The 24109-nt window shown below is 36.4% G+C and overlaps 1 protein-coding gene across 5 annotated transcripts in view; it reads right to left on the bottom strand.

The window, feature by feature from the left end:
- Positions 1-12815: 12815 nt before the first annotated feature.
- Positions 12816-24109, bottom strand: part of LOC121318701 (BDNF/NT-3 growth factors receptor-like) — an 85469-nt gene continuing 74175 nt past the window's right edge. For all 5 annotated transcript variants that reach the window (XM_041255695.1, XM_041255687.1, XM_041255676.1 and 2 more), the window contains 2 exons: positions 18848-19006; positions 12816-15524 (listed from right to left, as the gene is read on the bottom strand). In XM_041255695.1, coding sequence (XP_041111629.1) covers positions 15339-15524; positions 18848-19006 — 345 coding nt within the window. In that variant the 3' untranslated portion in view covers positions 12816-15338. The remainder of the gene's footprint in view (positions 15525-18847; positions 19007-24109) is intronic.

Below are 24109 nucleotides of genomic sequence, written 5' to 3' on the forward strand. Positions count from 1 at the left end.
ACCCCTGAAGAGGAGACTTTGAAAGCTCACATTCTGAGAAACGGGCGTTATTTACATATCAAAGTGTATGACAAGTAGACGGTAATGACATGCAAGTTTTTGATGCTAGCTCCATTTCTGATGGCAAAATTGTAATTAGCACAGAACCACCATCTTGAAGTAGAAACACACAAGTGACACAAAGGCATGTTGTTCATTTAAAGACTTTCGCCTTTGTGTTTTGGAGAGGGGAAATGTCTTCACACAAGAGGTGGTCAATATGAAGTCCTCAGGGCCGCACCACAGTTCAGGGGCTATGCACATGCATATGCAAAGGGACCAAAGCCAGCTTAGGTCTGTGCTAAAGTGTAAATGAGAGGCTCAAATGATAATTGTTTAATCTAATCGACTCTATGCCTAATCAGGTCTGAGTTGTAAGTGTAAATGCACTAAGAGAGTCAAGAACCTTCTCTGCCTAAAGGTGGCAGTGTGGGTCATAACAGTAAACAACATGATATTTCAAACAGAGCAAGTGTGCCAGAATGTGAGTTTTTTAAAATACCGCCTTGTTATAAAAGGGACAAAGATATAAATAATAAGCTCATTGCTGATAAACAAGGAAGCTATTTACAGTGCTGTCTTGTTATAATGTGTCTCGTCCTGGATACAGAACCGGTAATACAGTGTTATGGCTCCTATTTCTCTATAATGTCATTTCACTTGCATTCTCATTATAAGAAGAACACATCCTTTACATTGGTGTCTCGTAGTTATGGCTTCCAAGTTCTACTACAGTTATAATGGGAGAGTTTTATCATAGTCTTCATGGTACTACTCTAACTAGTATGAAAAACGACATTTGCTAGAACATTTCTTCACAGGAATAAAAAAGATGCTTTCTTCTCAAGCTCAATTTTTTTTTAACTCTGGATTTTTCATTTAAAATGTCACAAAGGTACCCTTTTCTGTATTGCCAAAGATCATTTTGATGCAAACTTTTAGGCAGTAGTCTTTTTTTCCATTAATAACACCATCCTTATTTGCCTTCAAGTCTGAAATGAAAATCCTTTATTGTTTTTTATAGAGCTTTTGACTTTACAAATAAAAAAAAAAACATCTCTTTAGTAAGACATTTAGAAGTATGAGGCTGACTATTTGATGGAGGGCAGGGAAATTATATTTAGAAAAGTCTTAACTTACCTGATTTCTGCAGCAGAGAGACAAAAACAGCACTTTGTTTTAACAGGAAATAACATATCACCTCTATCTAGCCTCAAATGCAAACTGACACTGCCTAATCACTTAAAATGGGGTAAAAATGATAATACAAATCCCTGCTAAATATTGGCTAGGTTTACAACAAAATTAGAGATAGTACGCTATTATTCCTGAATTGTTTTTTATTTTATTTTCCACCAAGAGAACCACGCCATTAATTATATTAAAAATTGGAAATGTGAATAAACGACAGATCAAAAACACAAGCCAAGTTTTAAGAAAACATTGGGGCAACTTTGCCCAGCACAAAGCAAATAGACACAACTTTAAAACCGATGGTGGCTAAGGTTACCACAATTGTTTCTTCTAACTTGTATCAAAAACACAAGCAAAGTTAAGTAGAAGCAACTGGGGCAACCTTTACCCCCCACTGCTTTTACAGTTATGCCTGTTTGCTCTGTGCTGGCCTGCAGGATCATGCATGCACCCCATAGACAGCACAGGTCTCCCCTGTCACAAGCATTATTTTAAAAAAGGAGAGGCGAACTTTTACAAAGTGAACCTCATTCTTATACAGTATAAAGGGTAATAGGAAGATGTCTGTCATTCTTTGGTTAGATAGAAGGCGTCAGAGTAAGAATTAGTCAAGTTAAATCCTGTCCGCCCCATATCAGACCCTGAATACATTTTGAGTTTCCCAGATTACATATTTGTTAAAACCTTTCATCTCACACAGCAGTCAATTTCACAATTACGTGAGATGCTGAGAACCAAATTGAAATCTGCTACCAGACAATCACATGCAATATCTGTTGAGGCTAAGATTTTATCAATAAGTTTAAGTTAGTTACAATGCTGTATTTTCTGCAATTTTATGGCATTTTTTTTTTTTTTTTAACAGAGTATATTATTTTCTATTACAGTTATTACAATTACTAAGTGTCATGCACCAAAATACTAAACAATGTAAGAATATCCCATAGGAATCTTGCAGACAGTTTATATAACTCACAGGAACTGACCCGATATAACTGTTTGGTCTGGATATCAGATCAGTCTGTCACATAAATGTTTATGTTGGGGTTAATTCAGTATTGTTAAAAACAGACCAAACAATTTATGGATTTGTTGATTAGTGTTAAGCAGACTACACATGTAAAACAATACTTATTATGAAATAAATAGACTACATTAAGATGGCCTATATACTAGTGGGCAAGCCTGAAGGCACCAGAACAAAAGTACTGGAGTTTAAACTTTGCATATTATGGGAAGGGTTGCATGTATACTAGTTAGGCTCATAGAGGGTTATATGTTGTAGCTGCTCCCTATGGTGGGCTCCAGCAGGGAAGAAGAAGCTTGAAGTTCAAAGCAGTGAAAATGCTATTTTATTACCCAATCTCTATCCATATGTGACACGCCACAGTCTCTTCACACACGCAGCCTGCAGGCAAGCCAAGGAATGGAGAGGAGAGAGACAAGCTTATTGAAACCAGTGGAACACATGCACTCACTTGCCGGCAAGGAACCAATCTGCTTTTCGCCCGGCATAATCTACTGAAACTACTCTTATTTCCGTCACTAACTATCTACTCTCTGCCTGTGCTGCCTCCCTCTCCTCTGTCCTAATTCTCCTCAACCTCTCTGCAGCCTTTGGCATGGTTACCCATTCTATTCTCCTGTCCTCCCTCGCTGAAGTGGGACTCTCCGGCACTACTCTTGTCCGGTTCTCCTCCTACCTCGCTGATCGCATGTACAGAGTGTCCTGGCATGGCTCACCCTCTGCCTCTTGTTCTCTTTGGACAGGTGTCCCCCAAGGCTCATTCCTGGTACCCCTCCTGTTTTCTCTCTACACCCGCTCCCTGGGTCCTGTCATCTCCTCCCATGGCTTCTCGTATCATTTCTATGCTGATGATGCCTAGTTTTTCCTCTTCTTTCCCCCCTCTGATTCCTCTTGGGCATCTACTGCTGGATGCACTCGCATCATTTTAAACTCAACCTCTCTAAATTAGACTGCATTTTTTTCCCCCCTTCTTCCTCCCCCACCATTGATCTCTCTAGCTCTATTTTTCTTGAATCCAAAATTGTTTAAACCTTTTGTTTTGGCCCTTGTGCCTTTTGATTACTGTTTTTGGCTACTGTTTTTTTTTTTTTTTTTTTTTTGTTGTTGATTAAAATTTGTACATAAACGGCAGCTTCCCTGTGTCTGAGTTTCCTTCCATGGTGGTAACATCTGGGTCCACAGCGCTGTCCTTGTCACGTGGACTATATGGTACCCAGTTGTGCCAGTACTTGCATCATCTTGTACTTGCACTGAACTGCTCCATACCCTAGTATATTCTACTACTGCTCTTAGTTATAATTGTTTCCTGCATCTTGTATTTGATTTTACTCTTATAGGTATCCACATTCATGATTGAATTTACTGTCATCCATTTAATACTTGCTCTTACTGGACTTGTATAAGCACATTTTTTTACTAAAAGTTAACTGCTCTTAGTTGCTCTCAGATGTAATTATTTGTAATTATTTATTGTATTCTTTAGTTTGATCTTATCTGAATTTGGTCTTATTTGCAACTGATTTTATTGTACGTTCATAACTGCTCTTATCTGTATTATGATACTCTGTAATGTGATATTCTATAATGTCATATTTTGTACTGATACTTTGTATTGTGATATTTGTAACAATTGTATGTCGCCTTGGATAAGGGCATCTGTTAACAAATAAATACTACTACGACGACGATGACTACTACTACTTCAACTAATAATAATAATAATAATAATAATAATAATAATAATAATGATAATAATAATAATAATAAATAATAATAATAATAATAATAATAATAATAATAATAATTCAATGCAGATTATATATGATTACAGACAGCAAAGTCCCACCCCCTTCCCCAGTCCATAACACATTCCATAACAGTCTGTTTCATAGTCCATTTTACACAGGTCACTCATAGCAGCTGCCCCCCTCTTAATCACTTCCTGACCCGGGGAGAACTGACCTGAGTCCTGAAGAGACGGGGTTGCTGATTCGGCAACATGGCCTCAAACTCGTTACCGGAGCTGGGTGGTCATGAGGGGTGGAGTATCCTGACCCACCTCTTGGGATCAGGTCACTACTGTGGCTAGAGAGGGTCCCCCGGAAGTGAGAGGGAGTTGACGGGGGGTACTGGTGACCGTGGCGCTATCTCCCAGGAGGCTGTTCAGACGATGGGGGAGGTGAAGGCAAAGATGAAGTGATGACTGGTGTATCCAGGGACAATCCACCACTGAAGCAGTGTTTTTTTGCTGCTGGTAATTTTACTTTAGTTTTTCGTTTTAAGTCAGTCTGTCTTTTTTTTGTTTACTCACAGTTGTTTTTGTTTGACCAACAACATTTAATTTTCTGCAATACTGATTTCCAAATTGTGTTGTATAGTTGTTGTTTTTTAAGACTATAAATATAACTTAGATTTTTTATTTAACATCATGTAATCAAAGAAATTACAAAATGATATCACAAAAGTCATATCTTAAAAATATATGTTCAACTACAAAGTGGTATGTTATTCAATATGTTAATATAACATTATTCAGCAGATTTTATTTGACTTTATGAAAAAAATGAGTTAATTCTATAGGGTGATGAAAAACTTTTGTCCATAGCTATAGGCCTATAGACTAGAGTAATCGGTGGTCATTGCCGCCTAGAGGTTTAATGGGCCCCTTCCTAAGGATTAGTATGTATACGTCATTATAATAATGGAGCTAATATATATATATACTAATATATATATATATATATATATATATATATATATATATATATATATATATATATATATATATATATACACACATTGTCTTGAAATTTACATTGAAATTTCGTTCTATTTGATATTTTATTTTTAAACACTGAAACTCAGAACAATTATTGTAAGGTGACATTGGTTTTATGTTGGGAAATCTTTTTAAGAAAAATAAAAAACTGAAATATCTTGTTTGCATAAGTATTCAACCCCTGTGCTGTGGAAACTCCCAGTTTGCACCGATGAAAGAAATTGCCATAAAGAAGACACAATTACCTTACCACTGGCCTCCACCTGTGAACCATTAAAATAGCTGTCACATTTTCTGAAGGAAAATGAAGACCAAAGAGCATTCTACAGAAGTTACAGATAAAGTAATACAAATGCATAGATTAGGGAAAGGGTACAAAATAATATCTAAGTGTTTGGATATCCCAGTGAGACACAGTTGGATCAATAATCAGGAAGTGGAAGCTGCATCACACCACCCAGGCACTGCCAAGAAAAGGCCGTCCCTCAAAACTCAGCACTCAAACAATAAGGAGACTTGCGAGAGAAGCCACAGAGAGTCCAACAATCACTTTGAAGGAGCTACAGAGTTCAACGGTTGGGAGTGGAGTAATGGTGCACCAGTCAACCATATCAAGAGCTCTGCATAACACTGGCCTGTATGGGAGGGTGGCAAGAAAGAAGCCGTTACTCAAAAAGTACCATCTGAAAGTACATATGGAATTTTCCAGAAAGCATGAGAGTGACCCAGCTGCGATGTAGGAAAAGGTTTTGTTGTCAGATGAGACCAAGATAGAGCTTTTTGGCCAAAACTCAAAGCGCTATGTGTGGCGCAAACCTAACACTGCCCATGCCTCAAGACACACCATCCCTACAGTGAAGTATGGTGGTGGCAGCATCAAGCTGTGGGGATGTATCTCATCAGCAGGGACTGGGCATCTTGTTACAATTGAAGGAAGAATGGATGGAGCAAAATCCTGGAAAATACTGCAAGAGAATCTGCTTCAGTCCGCTAAAATACTGAAGCTTGGGAGGAAATTTACCTTTCAGCAGGACAATGATCCCAAGCACAAGGCCAAAGCAACATTGGAGTGGCTCAAGAACAAAAAGGTGAATGTCCTACAGTGGCCCAGTCAAAGTCCTGATCTCAATCCCATTGAGAATCTGTGGCACTATTTGAAAATTGCGGTCCACAAGCGTCGTCCAACCAACCTGAACAACCTGGAGCAAATCTGCCAAGAAGAATGGGCCAAAATCACTCCAACACTGTGTGCAAAGCTGGTACATACTTACCCCAAAAGACTTAAAGCTGTTATTGCGGCGAAAGGTGGCTCTACCAAATATTAATGTGTGGGGGTTGAATACTTATGCAAGCAAGATATTTCAGTTTTTTTATTTTTCTTAAAAATATTTCCCAACATAAAACCAATGTCACCTTACAATAATTGATTTTGAGTTTAAGTGTTTTAAAATAAAATATCGAACAGAACGAAATTTCAATGTACCATTTGTAATTCAGTAATATGAGAGAATTGGTCAGGGGTCTGAATACTTTTGCAAGGCACTGTATGTGTGTATATATATATATATATATATATATATATATATATATATATATATATATATATATAATCAAGAGGCAAGAGGCTGTCGGTAACAACAAGGTGCAACCTTTTCTGTGTAAAAAGTGATTTGTGGTCTTAAAATTGTTTAGTAATGAGAAACAGGAGAGAAAAATTGTAGTTAGAAAAACCAAATAAAAGTGCTTAAAACTTAATGTCTGGGTCTGCTGAAAAAGGGCAAGCAAACCTTGGAAACAAGTGAAATCTTTCACAATATATACTGTATGTGTGTGTGTATATGTATATACACACACACACACACTCACACACATTTGGCTCAGTTTGATTGATTACTTGAAATATACGTTGATCACAAATTACAAAAAATAAAAAAGGTTTCACGTTACTAGCCTGAAATACAATTAAAGCACTTGGAACAAACTACCTACAGTCCGTATCCGTAGCAGTTCAGTCTGATACGTTTGTCTGGAGACATCTAGAGATAAGTATTGCATTATGTATTGCTATAGAACTTCTGACAGACATTTCTGTGACATTTGTCAGTGTTATATACATAACCAATACTCATAACTGCTGCGACTGCATTTTCAATCTCTGCCATTTTTAGTGGCCGGGGTCCATTCTTGCGTTGTAGTCACATTCACTGTTTCTGTTGTGGTCAAAACACAAAAACACACCTCTGCTCTCCCAGACGTGCATTCGCATCGCCACTTCACGTGTAAATAACCACACATGGAACATCCCCCAGTCATGGGTTTTCCATGCAGGGTTATTTACATGTGAAATGGCAATGCACGTTTGGGAAAATTATTTGTGTAAATCAGGTTTGTGGGCAAAAAAAAAAAATGGCCAAAGAGAAGTATAGGGTAAATCTCATTAACTTGTGTAAATGATGGAAAACAGGAAAATCGATGCCCAGTTTCTCATGGAAACCCGCATTTCACGTGTAGATGTTAATGAGCTTGTTTATCCTTAAGTGACACCACTATAAATATTGCAGGGGAGCAGGTCAGTTGTTACTTTGGATTCCAAGACAGCAGAAATTAAGTGGTTGATGGGTGGTTTTATGGTTAGCAGTGGTGTAGTTCACCTTAATGGGGGCGGCTTTTTTTATTATTGTTTTTTGCTGTGTCTGGCCTGTCATGTTGTATATCTCATGTGGGTTTAAAGTTCTGTATAAAGCCACTTACCATGAACTGCGTTATATATGTTCTTGTTATAGTATTAAAGCAGCTGTTTGAGAATACCCATGATGTAAAAACTATGTTAAAGTTAAAAATAAAGAGAAAGTGAGCTGCTTACTAAATGTCTGTAATTGAATTGCCTTGCTTTTGATCCCAGCTATGTCCAAAGACAACCTGTGTCCACCCACTCAGAATCGCTGGAGCAAGGAAACCCGGGCATTACTAATTATGGTTTCTAATGTGGTTGGTTAATAATGAGTTTTACTGCTCTTGCCCAATTGTTTTTCAAATGTCATTGGTGGGGTGGCAAGTCCTTAGTAGTGAATACTGCTTCAACTGATTTATCTTACGACTCATGAATTAAAAATTAACTCAGAGGTATAAAATGAAACTGATCAACACAAGAGTTGCAGAGCACGATGGCTGAAAATCCAACAAAGATGTAGGATCCTAAAGCTCTGTGCCAGACAGCTTCCACGTATGTTCCCAAGGCTGTCTGGATTGGGAACAGTGGATGTTTTGCCTTTGTTTCGGGAACTTGAACCTCCAAACATCCTCTACCAGCAAATTGTTATGCTTTGTTATGTAATGCCAATGTCTAGTGAAAGGACGGTTTGAACACATGTTCGTCCGTCTTGCTGGTGGGAAGAGGTTGTCCTGCTACTCTTTCACAGATGGAGAAAGAGTGGATAGATTGTTTTCACATCACCAGGGCCACATTCCGCATTATAGTAGAACTGGTAAAGGACTATATGCAGCCAGCAAGGAATTACGTATGGGCTCCTGTGCCAGTGGAGAAAAGAGTAGCGATTAATCTGTATAGGCTGGCATCCTCAGCTGAGTACAAGGTAGTTGGCAATGTGTTTGGGGTGCATAAAAGCACAGTTCATCGCTGTATTTCCAAATTTGTTCAGAGGCACTGCAACATGTACATATGTATGCCAGATGTAACTGAAGCAAAAAGCATTGCTCAGCATGTCACTGAAAAGCATGGGTTGCCCCAAGTAATAGGGATGATTGATGCTACCCACATTCCCATCAAAGCACCATCTGCAAGATTACCTCAACAGGAAGTACTAGGAATCTTTCATTCTCCAAGCAACACTGTATATGGCATGTGAGGATCTGCGCATGATGCTGTGGCTTTCCGGTCTTCAGGATTGCGTATGTGTCAACACGCACTTCCCCAGGTTAGTATTTCTAAGGGATTAATGTATTATTAATGAAAATAGGCTATTCAGTTATGTGTAGAATCAAATTATAAGTATATTATATTTTCCTCACATATTCCTAACTTAACAGCATTTGTGTTTTATGCTGTAGTTTCAAAGTAAGCGCTCGATATTTAATACTTTAAAATTAAATTTCTAGGATGTCAGTATGGCTCAAAATACAGTAGATTTAGACTTTTGAATACATTTTACATTCTTTTAAAGATAATAATCTATATTTCCCTTTCATTCAGGCAATACAGCATATAGGGGATCAGGGTGTGCCCTTATATCAAGTCAGTGATGCTGTGTACCCACTACTTCCCCGGTTTATGAAACCCTACCCGTTTGGACAGCCGACAGCTGCTGAAGAAGCGTTTAACACCACACTTGGGCAAATTACGGGTTGTGGTCGAACAGTGGTCATTTGAGCACTTGAAAGGGAGGTGGTGGATACTGCTGAAATGGACTGAAGTGCAGCATGAGTTCGGAACATAAATAAATAAATAAATGCAAATAAAAATAGAGTCTCACCACCTCCATCTGCCACATCGGATTGTGAATGTGTATCGCATTCATTGATTCTTCATCTTCATTGGTCTCCTCTGGCTGCTCAACATTCATGGAATCTGAATCCGAGTGCTCACTCACCTGATTGCAGTTGTCTATCTCTACTTGAGGAGGTGATGGTTACTGAAGTGGTAGCTCTGGTGGAGGGTTCAGTAACAAAATGAAAAGTATCATAATTACTTTTAAGTAGCAGTAATGCAAGTTTTTGAACGTACATGTAAAACGCAACAAAATGTTTCCTTCATCATGGCAGCAGGATGGCTCTTCAGATGTAACGTGCTGGGAGGTGTCAATTAAGTGGCCAGCTGCAAATGCCACTGGACGCTGCCCCAATAAACAGTCCATGTCTTCCCAGTCTTCCTATCCTGCTTCTCCCAAATGACATCTTCTTGCTCATTCCTGCAGGCAGAACTGCTTAAGTTTTTTTTTTTTTTTTTTTTTTTTTTTCTGAGGCGGCATCAACAACTTGTTGATATATTGGTTTGTTGCGACATTTTGGGCGATCGCGCAGCCTCAAAATACCCAGTTCACCAACTATATTTATTAGCGCCTGGGTTTCCTCCTCACTCCAGAGAACTTGAGTGGAGGGCGGACACGCGTTGTCTTCAGACATAGCTGGGATAAAAATCAAGGGAATTCAGTACAGACATTTAACCAGCTCACTTGCTCTTCATGTTTAACTTTAGTGTAGTTTTTACAGCAAGGTTATTCTGAAATGGTTGCTTTAATACTATAACAAGTGTAGAACACAGTTCATGGTACATTTATAAGTGTTATACAGAACTGCAAACCCACTTGAAATATACAGCATGACAGGCACACAGAAACAAACAATACGGTGAAATATACCACTGCTAACTATAAAACTGTCCATCATCTTGAAACCAACAATAACAACTGACCTGTTCCCTTTCAATATTTATAGTGATGTTAAAAAAGCTAATTTACATTTTCATGTGAAATTTGGGTTTCCATGTGAACATGGGCGTGGTTTTCACGTTTTTCGTCATTTAATGAGATTTACCCTATCCCTCTCTTTGGCCATTTTTTCGGCCCCAAACCTGATTCTCATAATTAATTCTCCCAAACATGCACGCGCATCGCCACCTCACATGTAAATAGCCCCACATGGAAACTAGCCCTATGTCAGTGTGTCTAAAATACCAAAGTACAGTAGTGCTCATATACTATACAAAAAAAATATGTGAAAATTATTGCAAAACAAAGCACTGTAATACAGTATTTGGCAATTTTCAAAATAACATTCTAAAAACATTTCTTACTGTGCTTTCTCAGTCTATTCCAAAATAACTGGAATTTTTTTTCCACTGTGTCTGTGTTAACCCAAGACAGAAACAACAAAAAAGCACGTACACAAACACAAACTGACTTTGGAGATTGACGAAAAAATCTCGTTTCAACTTTTTAATGGTAATTACATTATGCCTTTTTTTCTGTTATTTAATATGATTGAATCAGGCAGTTATGTGAAGTGACAGCATGTAAAAAGTGAAACTGAATTAATTTTTGTCCTGCTAAGAGCTGAATTTGCTATTTTAGACCTGTAATAAAATGTGCATTGATCAGTTTTAATCAGTACTGTTCAATTAGTAGCAGCATGTGTAAATGACACAAGCCAGAGGTCCATCGGTTAACGGGGGTTATCTTATCTTACAGGATCAGATATGACAGGTTCTACTTTAGATACTTGACCATTCCCCAGTGATTACCAGCTCCTTGCCCTCTACAGTTGGCACAAATAGTAATAATTTGTTAAACAACTCCTGATGAAACATCAGAAGTTTGTGCAGTCTGAGATATGAAAGCACCTTTCCATCACAGCTAAAACAGACTGACAGATAATATGTGGTTCCAGTACATCAGTGTTTCCATTTCCATTACAAGTTATGTGAGGGACAGCTTCACACAAAAGCCAGTTAAAACTTTTATAATTTCTGTGTGCATTAAAATGATTCACTAGATGTTGTTTATTGTAAGACATAATACCTTTATTAAATACATTGTATTACAAGACACTTTCATTTCAGTTTGAGAAGCTGGTCACATGATACACAAACAATACTATATTGATACTCAAGCATTGGTTACAAATCAGCCAAGATGCAATGGATTGTTTAGAGGAAATGAATGCATGTAACACACTGCAAGATCTACTAAACTGTAGCACAGAGACATCACATATCTAAAGTATATCATCTGTAACCATCTATGAATGGAAATAGTAATGTCCTTTAGAGTTTTGTTGTTGTTGTTGTTTAATTAAAAAAAAAAGAAGCAAATGAATTAAGGAACACATACTACTGATACACTCAAAGAAGAGATTTTTATGCCAAGTCACAGTTTTTCATTCAAAGAAAAAAAAAATCAAGATTAATAATAGGACTGGGGCAAGGTCACTGCTCTTACAGCTTGTAAAACCCCCTCCGATATGTAGATAATTGGTGTTGGATTTATAGAAGGCAGCAAAAGCTGAGGAATTGCCTTATTTTCAAGACAAAGAACAGACACGAAACAACAAAGATCCAGTGTTCATTTACATCAAGAGAAAACATTGATCCTGCTGTCCAAGATAATAATAATAATAATAATAATAATAATAATAATAATAATAATAATAATAATAATAATAATAATAATAATACATTAAATAAAGAAATATATTTCTGCTATTTCAGCAAGTACAAAGTTTTGTTCTTATCCATACTGCCAACTTCTCAATTAATAATTTTACTGAAATGCTTTAAGCAAAGATAACAAGATTGCATTGTTACAAAGAGGCTGCACTCTGTCACTGCCAATACAGCATTGTAGCAGGTAACTCTTTCCTACACAGATAAGACATTCAATAGATAATTTCAGGTAAAAAGTTCCTTTGTCACAGATATTACTTTGGCCTAACAGGAATGATGTTGGTTAAAACTAACTTAAGATGCCAAGAAATTGCCTAATATACTGCCACCAAGCCATGAGAAATATTTCTACATTATCACCCACTTTGCATTGCCATAGAGATGTAAAACGTTTTTTTTAGAAAGATTATACTTTTAAGACTTGAAGCCCTGACCTTCAAACTTCCATATCTGCCCTGGTCAACCAAAGAGTGAATAATGACAAAAATACAACATTGTTATATTGTCATAACATCACCTTTTCTGGGAAAGTAATTTTACAACACAATAATAAATAATAATAATAATAATAATAATAATAATAATAATAATAAATAATAATAATAATAATAATAATAATAATAATGCAGAATGCTTAAAAAAATTAATGTAGCTGTCAATCAAATTGATATTCCCACTTGTAAGTGTGTGTGTGTGTGTGTGTGTGTGTGTGTGTGTGTGTGTGTGTGTGTGTGTGTGTGCATTTTCACAGGTTATCTTCTTGTTTTCTCCATAAAACAGAATGTCATTTTATCATTGAAATAAAAAGCAAAACAATAATTTAATATTTGCATTATTAAATGTTTACATTTGGAATACAAAATCTAATAAAAGATAGGAACTTAACATTATACAAATAAAATTACAGATGTAGTTACATCTTGGTTCAGCAGCATATAAGCCACCAAGGGACATATACTTATGTCTGGTTGACTTCTTTAATGCAGTTACAGCGTTCTATTCCTTTTGAAATACATATTTCACAAAGATTAATCTACATTCTAAATTCCAGTTGCGCAATACTGTTTCAACAAAAAAAGGAATCTTTTTTTTTTAAACAGGTGATCTGGCAATGCCCCCTTTTTGATTTAAAATGGGCATGTCAAAACATCATGTTTTAAGTTTAAATAAATTCTGCATTTGTTAAAACTAAAGCATTCAATAAACTTTGTATAATTAGGAAAAATACCGTACCTGTGTCACATTTCATTATCAGAAAATACACAAAGAATTCAGTTCTGATACAGTAAAATACAGTCAAATTGTCTCATCAGTAACTTCTCAGTAACTTTACATTTTCAGAAATACTTCAGCTGAATACTCACTTTCTAAAGAAATGATGTATAATGTATGTAAATGTGCTTTTATTTAGTAAAGGCAGCAGATGTTATGGTCTTATTTTATGATATGAATTGTTAGCTACTGCTTATTATCTTTGACATTTGTGATTAATCAGTAATTATGTGATAGATAATAATCATAGGTCCCATGTTTTTTTTTTATATAATCAAGAAATTAACCAGTTTAAGAGAAAAGTGCTTTAGTAAAAATAAATTATGTATCAAAAATAAAATTTGAAAAAACAAACAAACAAAATAAAAACCTTTAAAACAATACTAATAAATTACCATCTGCTCATTCAAGAATCACAAACAGAAATATATTACAAATGCAATACATACTGAACCAGTTTGACTGCAAACATATTTATGGTGTTCTCTCACAGAAGGAGTAAGCTTTCTGACAGAAAATAAGTATCCCAAATAGATCTTACTGTTTGAGCTGAAATACCAAAGTGTCAGTATGCAAGAGATTTATGTGGTAACCATGCATCTTGTGCAGCAGTGTATTCATGAAACAAATTACGGACAGGAGGATTGCAACTACAGTGTGGTGTTAAGATCTAGCTTCTGTAGGATAAGAGATGAAATGTTAATTATGAAACCAATCTCTACATCCCCAGGGAATTAATTTCTTTCTTTCCAAATCATATCTTAACAATGTAAAGCCATTTGTCTGCAACTAATGACCCCCATTAGCTTTCTTAATTACATATATGTTACACCATTATGGATAGCTAGATTTGTTTTACTGTAAAGAATTATGAGATTCAAGCAATAATTTCCACAAAAGGTATTTAACTATACCATTAAGACCATGCAAAATTTAATTTTTCTCCATAAAATAAGGGGCATTAACACAAAAAAGACACATCACAACAAGCACATATTTAGATAATTTGTCAGGGCATTTACAAGTGCTGTATTATGAAAGTCCATCGCCTGCAGTGGCTGACCCTGAAATGAATACTGTGCATTAGTCCAAGCTGAAGTTTCTAATGATTGTCTGAAGATTGTGGTCATAACTGCAGTCAAATGGTGTTTCAGCTTTCAGTGAATCTAACTGTATATCAATTCTACTTTTCATATATGTGTTAATTATTTTGGGTAAACAGTTTCCAGATGGTTTTGCCAAGAATTCAAACTCCTTTTTAAAGCAAAGCCATTATGTAATGAATTTCACAAAAAAAAAAAAGACCAAAAGTTGTTGTCGCAGATTTCTTGGGTGTATTACTCTTTCAGAGACTGCCAGTAGGACAATCTTTCCTTTTAACTTTGTACAGTATACCACAAAAAGTCATGTCATGAATCAAAACCAAAAGCCAAGGTTAAGATGAATCCATGGAAATGGGGAATATTTACAATACATTCTGATAGTCAGTTTTCCCTTTTTTCATCCCAGTCGAAGGCAAGAATGCGAGAAGGCAATTTTCATTACTGAGGACGATTAGGAGGGACTTCGGAGAGAAGAAAAACAAGCACACAATCAGATATAAGGCTTTTTGTCTATGCAGAGTTATGATGAAGCAGAAGCAAGGGTCGATAAGAGAAATAGAAAGATAACACTGGTCAATAATGCGTCTGCACATGGAGAATTTATGAAGGTTGCCCTTTGAAAAAGACTCTCCTGGTCTTCTTCATTAATGCCATCGGAGATAAGAGCTGAGTTTCAGCCACACTTTCTCACACACATACATCCACACATACTCCACACAGGTCAGGGAGGGGGGCTGTCTTGAGAGTTTAGCCTAGTATGTCCAGGTATACAGGTGAAGCCTTAGCCAGATTCTGAAGGAGGCTGTGTATTTCCTTAATATTCAGCCGCATGTGGGGTTCACGCTGCCAGCAGCCCAACATTAGGTCATACACTTCTTTTGGGCTGTTGCGAGGTCGCTGTAGGACTCGTCCCTGAGTGATGCATTCAATCACCTGTTGGGGGAAATAAAAAAAAGTGTTATTTTGAATGCCAAATGACAAACGAGAATAACTGATTATTTATTTTGTATGACACGGTTTGTGATATGAAATCTTTTACAACTGCCAAGATAAGCAGTCTTCAATGGGGAGTTTCCATGTGTGGTATTTACAGGTGAAGTGGCGATGAGCGTGTACGTGTGGGTGAAAAGCTCGAGAGGATCAGGTTTGTGGCCGAAAGTAAAGGCCACAAAGAGAGAAAATCTAATTTACTCATGAGCATGACGTAAAACATGAAATCCATGCCCATTTTCACATGGAAACCCACATTTCACATGAAAACGTCCACTGCTCCCAATCCAGTCAGCCCTGGGAGCATACGTGAAAGGTAGTTTCCATAATCCTATGTCTCTGCCGGTTTTCAGTTATGGTGATCTGCAATAGCTGGGTTGGAATGTTTCACTATATACCTCTGAGTTCATTTTTTTCTTTTTTGTTTAATTAACAAGTTATGTGATAAATTAGTTGAAATATTATTCACTATCATCAATGATCATTCGAAAAACAATTTGGGCAAGTGCAGTAAAACATATTAAAACACATTTCACTTCTATGCTGACTACACCCAGCTCTACTTAAAACTCGACCCTGGTAGCCTCTCTGCCATGGTTCGGCTCTCGGCTTGCATTCAAGACATCGAGGTCTGGATGTCTGCCAATTTTCTTCAGCTGAACGCTAGCAAATCTGAACTCCTTCTTGTAGGATCTAAAACTTAACTTAAGAATCTAAATATAGCTGCCCTAAACCTTGGAAACTGTCTGTTGCTGCCCTCCCCCACAGTACGAAGCCTTGGTGTACTTCTAGACAGCAACCTCTCCTTTGATGCCCACATCTCCTATGTGGTTAAATCTTCCTTCTACCATCTTCAAAACATCTCTGTCCTTCCTTACCTTTCTCTCCCAGATGAACAGATACTTTGTCATGCACTTGTCTCCTCTCGACTACATCAACTCTCAATATGGTGGTCTCCCGATACGCACCATAAACCGAGCTAGTCCAGAATGCTGCTGCCAAGATCCTTACCAGATGTAAAAAACGTGATCACATCACCCCCCCCCGCTCAACTACAATGCTCTTCATCACACTGGTCCTCAACCTGCTGACCCGCTATGTCCCTTCATGCAAGTTGAGGTCCTCCGACTATAGCCTGCTTGTTATCCCCAACCCAAAGTGCACCACACTTGGAGAATGCTCGTTTAGCTTTATGGCTCTGACTCTTTGGAACTCTCTCCCAGCTTTGGTGCGTGATGCTCCCACCGTCACTTGCTTTAAATCAACCCTCAAGATCCAACTGTTCTCTCTTGCTTTCCATGCTCTTTAAGCCTGATATCTGCTATAAGCTGTGTGTTGCTGCTACTATTTCATGCATTATGTGAATATCATTTATTATGCACTTTCCACTGTATTTAATGTATTATGCTTTTTTTAAATTTTTATTGTATATCATGTATTATGCATTTATCGGTATTTAAATTAGTATAGATTTTCTTCTTGTTACTGCATCTTGTAAAGTGCTTTGTGCTTTTTTTGGAAGATGATTTCCTTGTCAATCAACAGCCTCTACTTTCTGAGGGCCATCAGTCTACACTGCCTAACACGATGGGGGGCATGTGGCTGAGGTGTTCAAAAGTTCTATGTTGGTAATTATTTTTCGAAGTGTACTTCTGTTATTCTGCTGTACCAGAAATGTCTTTCTGTCTTCTGCGGATAAAACTTTAAATCAGCAGGCCGTTGTTGTTTGGTTTGGTTTTGACTGTTCTTTTGTGTTCATATACAGTGGTAGTTTATTTTTTAAAACTGAGGTTACTCAACAACCTTATTTTCATGGACAATCTTATTATTATCACTCACAATGTATAATAATAATACCACTATGACTACTACTACTAATAATAATATTTATCCTCCTATTGTAAGTGACTGTGCATATAATGCACAGTTCACAGCCTACCTCTGTAAAGTGCTTTGTGATGGTGGTCCACTATGAAAGGTGCTATATAAAGTAAAGATTGATTGACTGATTTATTGATATGATTAAACAACCAGGCATGAGTCATTTACAAATCACAGCTTTATTACATTAGCTTAACACTGTGCTTTAAACAGTTTCACTCAAACAAGATGTCACCTGACAACCATAGATTACCAGGTAAGATTCTCTCCTGTACCTGTTCTCTCAGAATGGAAACCACTTTTCCCGAGCTGTCTGCGAAAACAGCACGAGAACACTAGGCATGGCTAATTTGCATATCAACCTCCTCCTTTCCCCTTCATTTGCATGACATCAGAGGAAAAGAGGGTCTTCTTGAGTAAAATAAACTGAGCCAACGGAAACCCGAAATGTTTAGGGTCAGTTCACATTTGGCTCGAGTACAATGTCTTGAGAAAAATTAGAACACACATGGAAACTCCCCCATTATATACTCTGTCAAGCTATTACAATTGGTAAACCACTTACATACTATTTCTGTGCAACACAGTATTGTTCACTTGTGTATTATTAATGAATAATTGACTATACTACGTTCACTTGAGGTAAAAGATCACATTTTCTACCCGGTCATTTTAAATGTGGAAGTGAAGTGAAACTAAACAGAGCCCACTAAAACTTTAATTGAAAAGCTATACAGCATCAAACTATGTGAGGTTAACTAAAAACCAGTTGGCAACTAACAATCTCTGCAGAGACTAGGTCTCGTTAGTTTGTCCGACTTATCCAAAAGTGCCTCGAGAAACATGCTTTTTTATTTGTTGAAAGCGGTGTTATATATATACAAATCTGCATTTTTTTCCAGCTACAAGAAACTGTACCAAAATACACATTTCACACACGGCAGTATTTACTTGCGGAGTCCAGCAACTTGATTACATATCTCACAATTTGCATGCGTACTGTATAGACAAGTTCCATATGATATCATTTTCTGATGAGAATTCCACTCAGTAATGGTTCAAATCCAATGCTGTGCCCTTGTCTTTATGGTATACTAAACTACACACTGATGAGGTACATTTCACTACCGATGGGTGGCATTTACTGATAGTTACAAAACACATAGGAGGTGCGCCATCCGTTTTGCACCATTTTGTAGAATTGTATTTTATCTGGTAGGGTGATCTGCAAATCAACAAACTATAAACAGATAGTCATTATTTGGGCAACATATCACAACTGCAGTAGAAATTTAGATTTGAATCTACCCCTAAGTGAATTAGACTACTTGTTTCTTATAGTTTCACATTAAAGTTGAAGAAAACTTTACTTGTCTACCACTAACCTCATTGTTTGAAAGCTGGTACCATGGTTGCTTGCCATAGGTGAAGATTTCCCATAATACTACACCCAGGCTCCAGACATCACTCTCTGTAGTGAACTTCCTGTACATAATGCTCTCTGGAGGCATCCAGCGAATCGGCAACATGGTGTGACCCCCAACCTTAACAAAGGAAAAAGAAGACATTGTCAAATGAGGAAGATTTACAACAGACCGAACAGATGGATCCTTAAATGACAAGAACTACTGGGCAGGCCATGTTCCGTAGCATCAAAGAAGCATTTTGGATTGTGTAATTCAAAGATTTCCAGAAATCTCCCTATTGTGATAGGATGCTACCTAATCCTAAAAAAAATACAGTTGTATGCTACAGAAAAAAAAAAAAAAAAATCTCAGTATCTAGGACAATGAGTAGTTCCCATTAGTAATAAGAGGTATGTGGAGAAACTTACAGTGACTCTAAATACAGAAATTTTTGCCAAATGTAGGTTATTGCAACAGCTGTTCTAAATGTTGGCATGCCATTATTCTAAAATCTAACATCCTATATAAACAGCATTTTAAATACATGTTAGATGAAGAGAAACATCGCCTGAAAGCTGTCAAAAATCAGGAAAAATCTTGTTCTTTTTCTTCCTCTTGTTCATCTTCTACAGTACTTCTCCTTTTTGAAGAAGCAAAACATATAAGAAATTAGGGTTGATTCTCATGAAACAGCATAAATGTGGAGATTGATGTGAACTAGGAAAAAGCATTTTCCTAATATTCCTACTAGAGTTTAAACTGATCTGATCAAATTATTTACTAAACATAATTTTGCAATGTTTCAGAATTATCAATAACATGACACTACTTTGATAAATTAGGATAATGATAGAAAATCAAAGACATAATGAAAAGGGGAGATAATAGAAGAACTGATTTTAAAAACAAAAACCAGGGTCTCTCATAACAAACGCAGAACAAAGATAATTCACTCATACCCTGAGATGGGACTATAATCCTGTCACAATTGTACCTAGTAAATCCTACTGAATTCAAACATGGGAGGTTGCAAAACTGAAATCACAAGCTCAAAAATTATTTTAAAACAAATATACAAACACTGACCTTTTATGTATTGAAATAGCTTACTGCATATTAATTAATTTCTGACTAAGTCCCTAAACAGCTGCCACTAACTGAAGACTTGCGGCTTAAAGCCATGAAACAAGTTAACCCTTTTTTCTACGCAATTAGCTTTAAATATTGATGTTTCCATTTGACACAAAGGCTTTACTCAGTTTAAAAAAATATAAGAGTAAAGGGCAAGTGCCATTAGAAGATGATTAATTGTTATCAGCCTTTGGTCTCATAAAATATTAAGAAATAGAGCTCTTACGCTTGTTATTGTAATATGTATGAATGTATGATAGCCAGATCTTTTGTTTATTAAAAATAGTAAAAGAAGACATATTGGATCTCATGGGGATGTCTCTTAAAGTGCATATAAATAAAATACTGTCTACCCACAAACCTGCCCACATTAAAACTGTGAACTGTGTGGTGTGACCTCTTGATGGTGGTACATAACTACTTTAGCCTTCCTAGTATACATTGGGTTTTCAGTTATTAGGAAAGTTGCAGGGAAAATGTAGAAGATATTTTAATGCAGACTGTTATCCGTAGACTTGGGCTACTATGTTGTGACACACTGCATCCTAGTTAGAAAAAAGCAACCCAGTTCCATATTGCATTCTACTGCTCTCTGTTTCTATAGAAACACTGTTTCTGTGTGGGATTACTGAATCTACATTTAAATGGGCAATTTAAAAATGCCTGTATATTAGCTTTAGATGCCAAATGCATCTGCACACTGCTACAATTGTAATCACAATATTTGATAAAAAGTTTGACTTCCTTTTGGTTTGCCATTTTTATACCCAAGCCACACAAAGGTAATACAGGTTTTATCTACCAAAGCACAACAGTACTGTACTTTTAATCCTTGCTTGTAAAAAAAGTTGGATCTGAAGAAAAACACATAGCATTGCTATACATTCTGGGCTGAACAAACTAAATTGTTGTCGAACATTTTAAATATTAACTGATTAAGAAATTCTGATTTGGATGCCTGAGAGGACAGTGAAATCACAAGTCTATTCCAGAGGGAAAATCATGATTCATGTTAGACAAAGCATTGTTAATGTAAATCATGTTACTTACATTATTTAAACCTAGGAATAAAAGCCCTCAAGACAAATGTGGTCATAGTGTATTTGGCAGACAAAGTACACCCTATGAGTCATGGTATATGCCCGGACTATGTCTAGCAACTAAGATAACGCTAAGGTAATGACTCCTTTACTCAACCACATTTAAAATAATGCACCCACATAAAGTTAATGAGAAATGAATGGCATATTCATTCTGTATATACTGTATATATACAGTCATACCGTTACTTTATTAATAATAATAATGACTTTTTCATTTCTCCATTTGATTCTCACTTTTGAGAAACAGCTTTCTGGATTACGCAATGTAGCACACACTTGGGCAGTTATAAAAAACCTGCGTAGTGGATTTTTTTTTTCTCTGTTAAATGTTGTTAAAAAATCGGTAGCCAATGCATTACATTACATGCTTTCTGGCTTCTTGTTGACATTAGTGCAATGAGACTGTCTTAAGACCAGTAACAGCAGTGGAGTCAAGCCCATCTGGTCTGTAGGACACTTTACAACAAACATCACAAGATGAGAATGGAGATTAAGGGCACCAGGATCCCATCTTATCAAAGCATACTTCTACAACTACCAGGCTAATACAACCCTTAGTACACCATCAAGGAGGCCCATTTGCAATTTGAAACATTCCACTGCAGCTTTGCTGTGAATAACAAAAGTGGATGTCGATGGTGTAGGCATCATTATAACATTTTAAAATAACTTGGGGTCTACATAATGCATACTGGAATGTAACACAAATGGATAAGGATAAAGTTTAATGGTACTTTTACTTTTTTTTAAAAGGGAATCAAATCATTTGCATACATTTACATTTAATTACATTACATTTACGTAACCATTTTACTAGAAATAATATGTTTTTCACCCTCAGTATCCTTTTACAAATACCATTGTGCCGTCAAACTAACATGTTCAACAACACTAATAAAGTGACAAAGTATTTGGGTTTTGCTTTTGAATCCCCAGGTTAGCAATATGGTGGCAGGATATTGAAATAAAAAAAGAATGCATGATGATTTGGTAAAAACTGTAATGATCAGCAATCCAGACATCTACTTAAACATCCAGAAACTATTGTTGTGGTCGCTAACACTGCCATCCCAATTGTTTGAACTGCTGGAGGAGGTGGAGATAGACCACAACTTGGATGATTACCCCTAATTTTGCTGAGTACCAAACCATTTCTGCTGGTACTCACGAGAGAACCTAACGATAAAAGGTATGCAAACCCCTGCTTATAGGGATCCGCAAAAATTATTTTTTAAGATTTTTAAATACCATACATAAACTAAAACATGTTCCTATAAAAGAAAGCAATAGTAACATCAAGTAAACACACTATGAATTTCACAAGTACCGCAGTTCCAAGAAAATGTTAATATGTATTTGTACTACTGTATTTGTTTTGCTATCTGCGCTGGAAGGCATACTCAGTCTAAATCTAAATGTTAAATATGTTTGAAAAAAAATAAGAAAAAATAAAATGTTCCCAAATGATGAATTATTTTAATTTAAACTGTACTCTGTCTTGCACAGTTCTGTCTGTGTTCATTTTGCATTGCCCATGCGCAAAAGGCATTTGTCATGCTGTGGTTGCTAGGAGATTAGGGGAATGTATACCAGAAGGTTATGGATGCTATCCCTGCTTGCTTTGGTAAACAAATCAACATTCACTTATAATTTAAAAAAAAAAAATCATGTTCTCTGATTGCGCAATGGGTATTTTTCATTTTGTAAAACAAATTGTGGTTAACATGTGTACTGACAATCTATATAATGCAGTCATTTTAAACTCATGTAGACCTGTGGACCACTTATTTGAATCCCTGTTTATAAGTAATCCAAAACATCACCCCATCACCATCTGAATGCTAATTTCGACATCTGTTTTTATGTACCATTACAAACTAATCAATAATGATGTATATCTCTTAAGACCCAAACCTATATACTGTATGACCTGTATGTCGTTTCCTTTATTAGATTTCTGAAAGGCTGTTTTGAGATTTTTGTACAATGCATTACATATAACGGCTGGGAGAAATTATTGTTTTGAAAGGGAACAAAATAAAATAATGAATTAATGAGTGAACAAATGTATTTGCCAATTCACTATAAACATTTTCTGCTTTTTTATCCATGTGTCTTTTAGAAAATACCTTAAGAAACATTACATTTTAAAGTAAAACATCTTAATAAGACTAGTGGATCCACAATAGATTTCTGTAGGTTGTGGGAAGCCATGGCACCTTATGCTGCTTTCCTTCCCACAATTGCCAAAGACCACAAAACACAAACTACCCTTGCAGAGCACACCGCTATGCAGCTATGGCACTGCATACTAATCAGAGGACTTTAATGACTTTTTTCTCTGAATCGTCTGACATATCCCTGCTCCTAGCAGACGAGGTTCGCTGCCATGGAAACGGGGCCTCCAAATGCGCAAAACACTTACAATGTATTCCACTGGTGAATATCAGAGAGAAGGGAGGGTCACAAGCTGGCAAACTGCTGTTTAGAGATATATATCTCCAATAGGACTGCAATATAAAATGTCTTTAATTAAAATGAATAGAGTTAGAAATTACTGCCTTGTGTAATTGTGTGATGAATGATTATCATTATTATTTATTCAGTTTTGTTACAAGAAAACACACCAAATCTAAAAAAAAAAAAAAAAATCCATTTGTATTTTTTATTTCTTTTATTTCTAAAAACAACCCTGTCGACAGAGCTGAAGTAAACCTTTATAAATAACAACTAACATGGGAAATTGTACCTAGTTACAAAGGGCTCAGGTCACCAGAAAGAGCAGCTTTGCAAGTTCATGCCAGCAGGGATGCTACTGGCCTGCAAATGTATTTCTAATTTACAGGTATCCTATTCTAATTTGTTTTACAATGTAGTTAATTATTTCACTCAAATCAGCATTTTAGTTTGGACAATTGTATTTCAAATTCACTAGTCATTACTCAAATTTGTGCTATACAAAATAAATAAATAAATAACAACAACAACAACAACAACAACATCTGTT

The sequence above is a fragment of the Polyodon spathula genome, chromosome 1 (genome assembly GCF_017654505.1).
Source record: "Polyodon spathula isolate WHYD16114869_AA chromosome 1, ASM1765450v1, whole genome shotgun sequence".
Taxonomy (NCBI): domain Eukaryota; kingdom Metazoa; phylum Chordata; class Actinopteri; order Acipenseriformes; family Polyodontidae; genus Polyodon; species Polyodon spathula.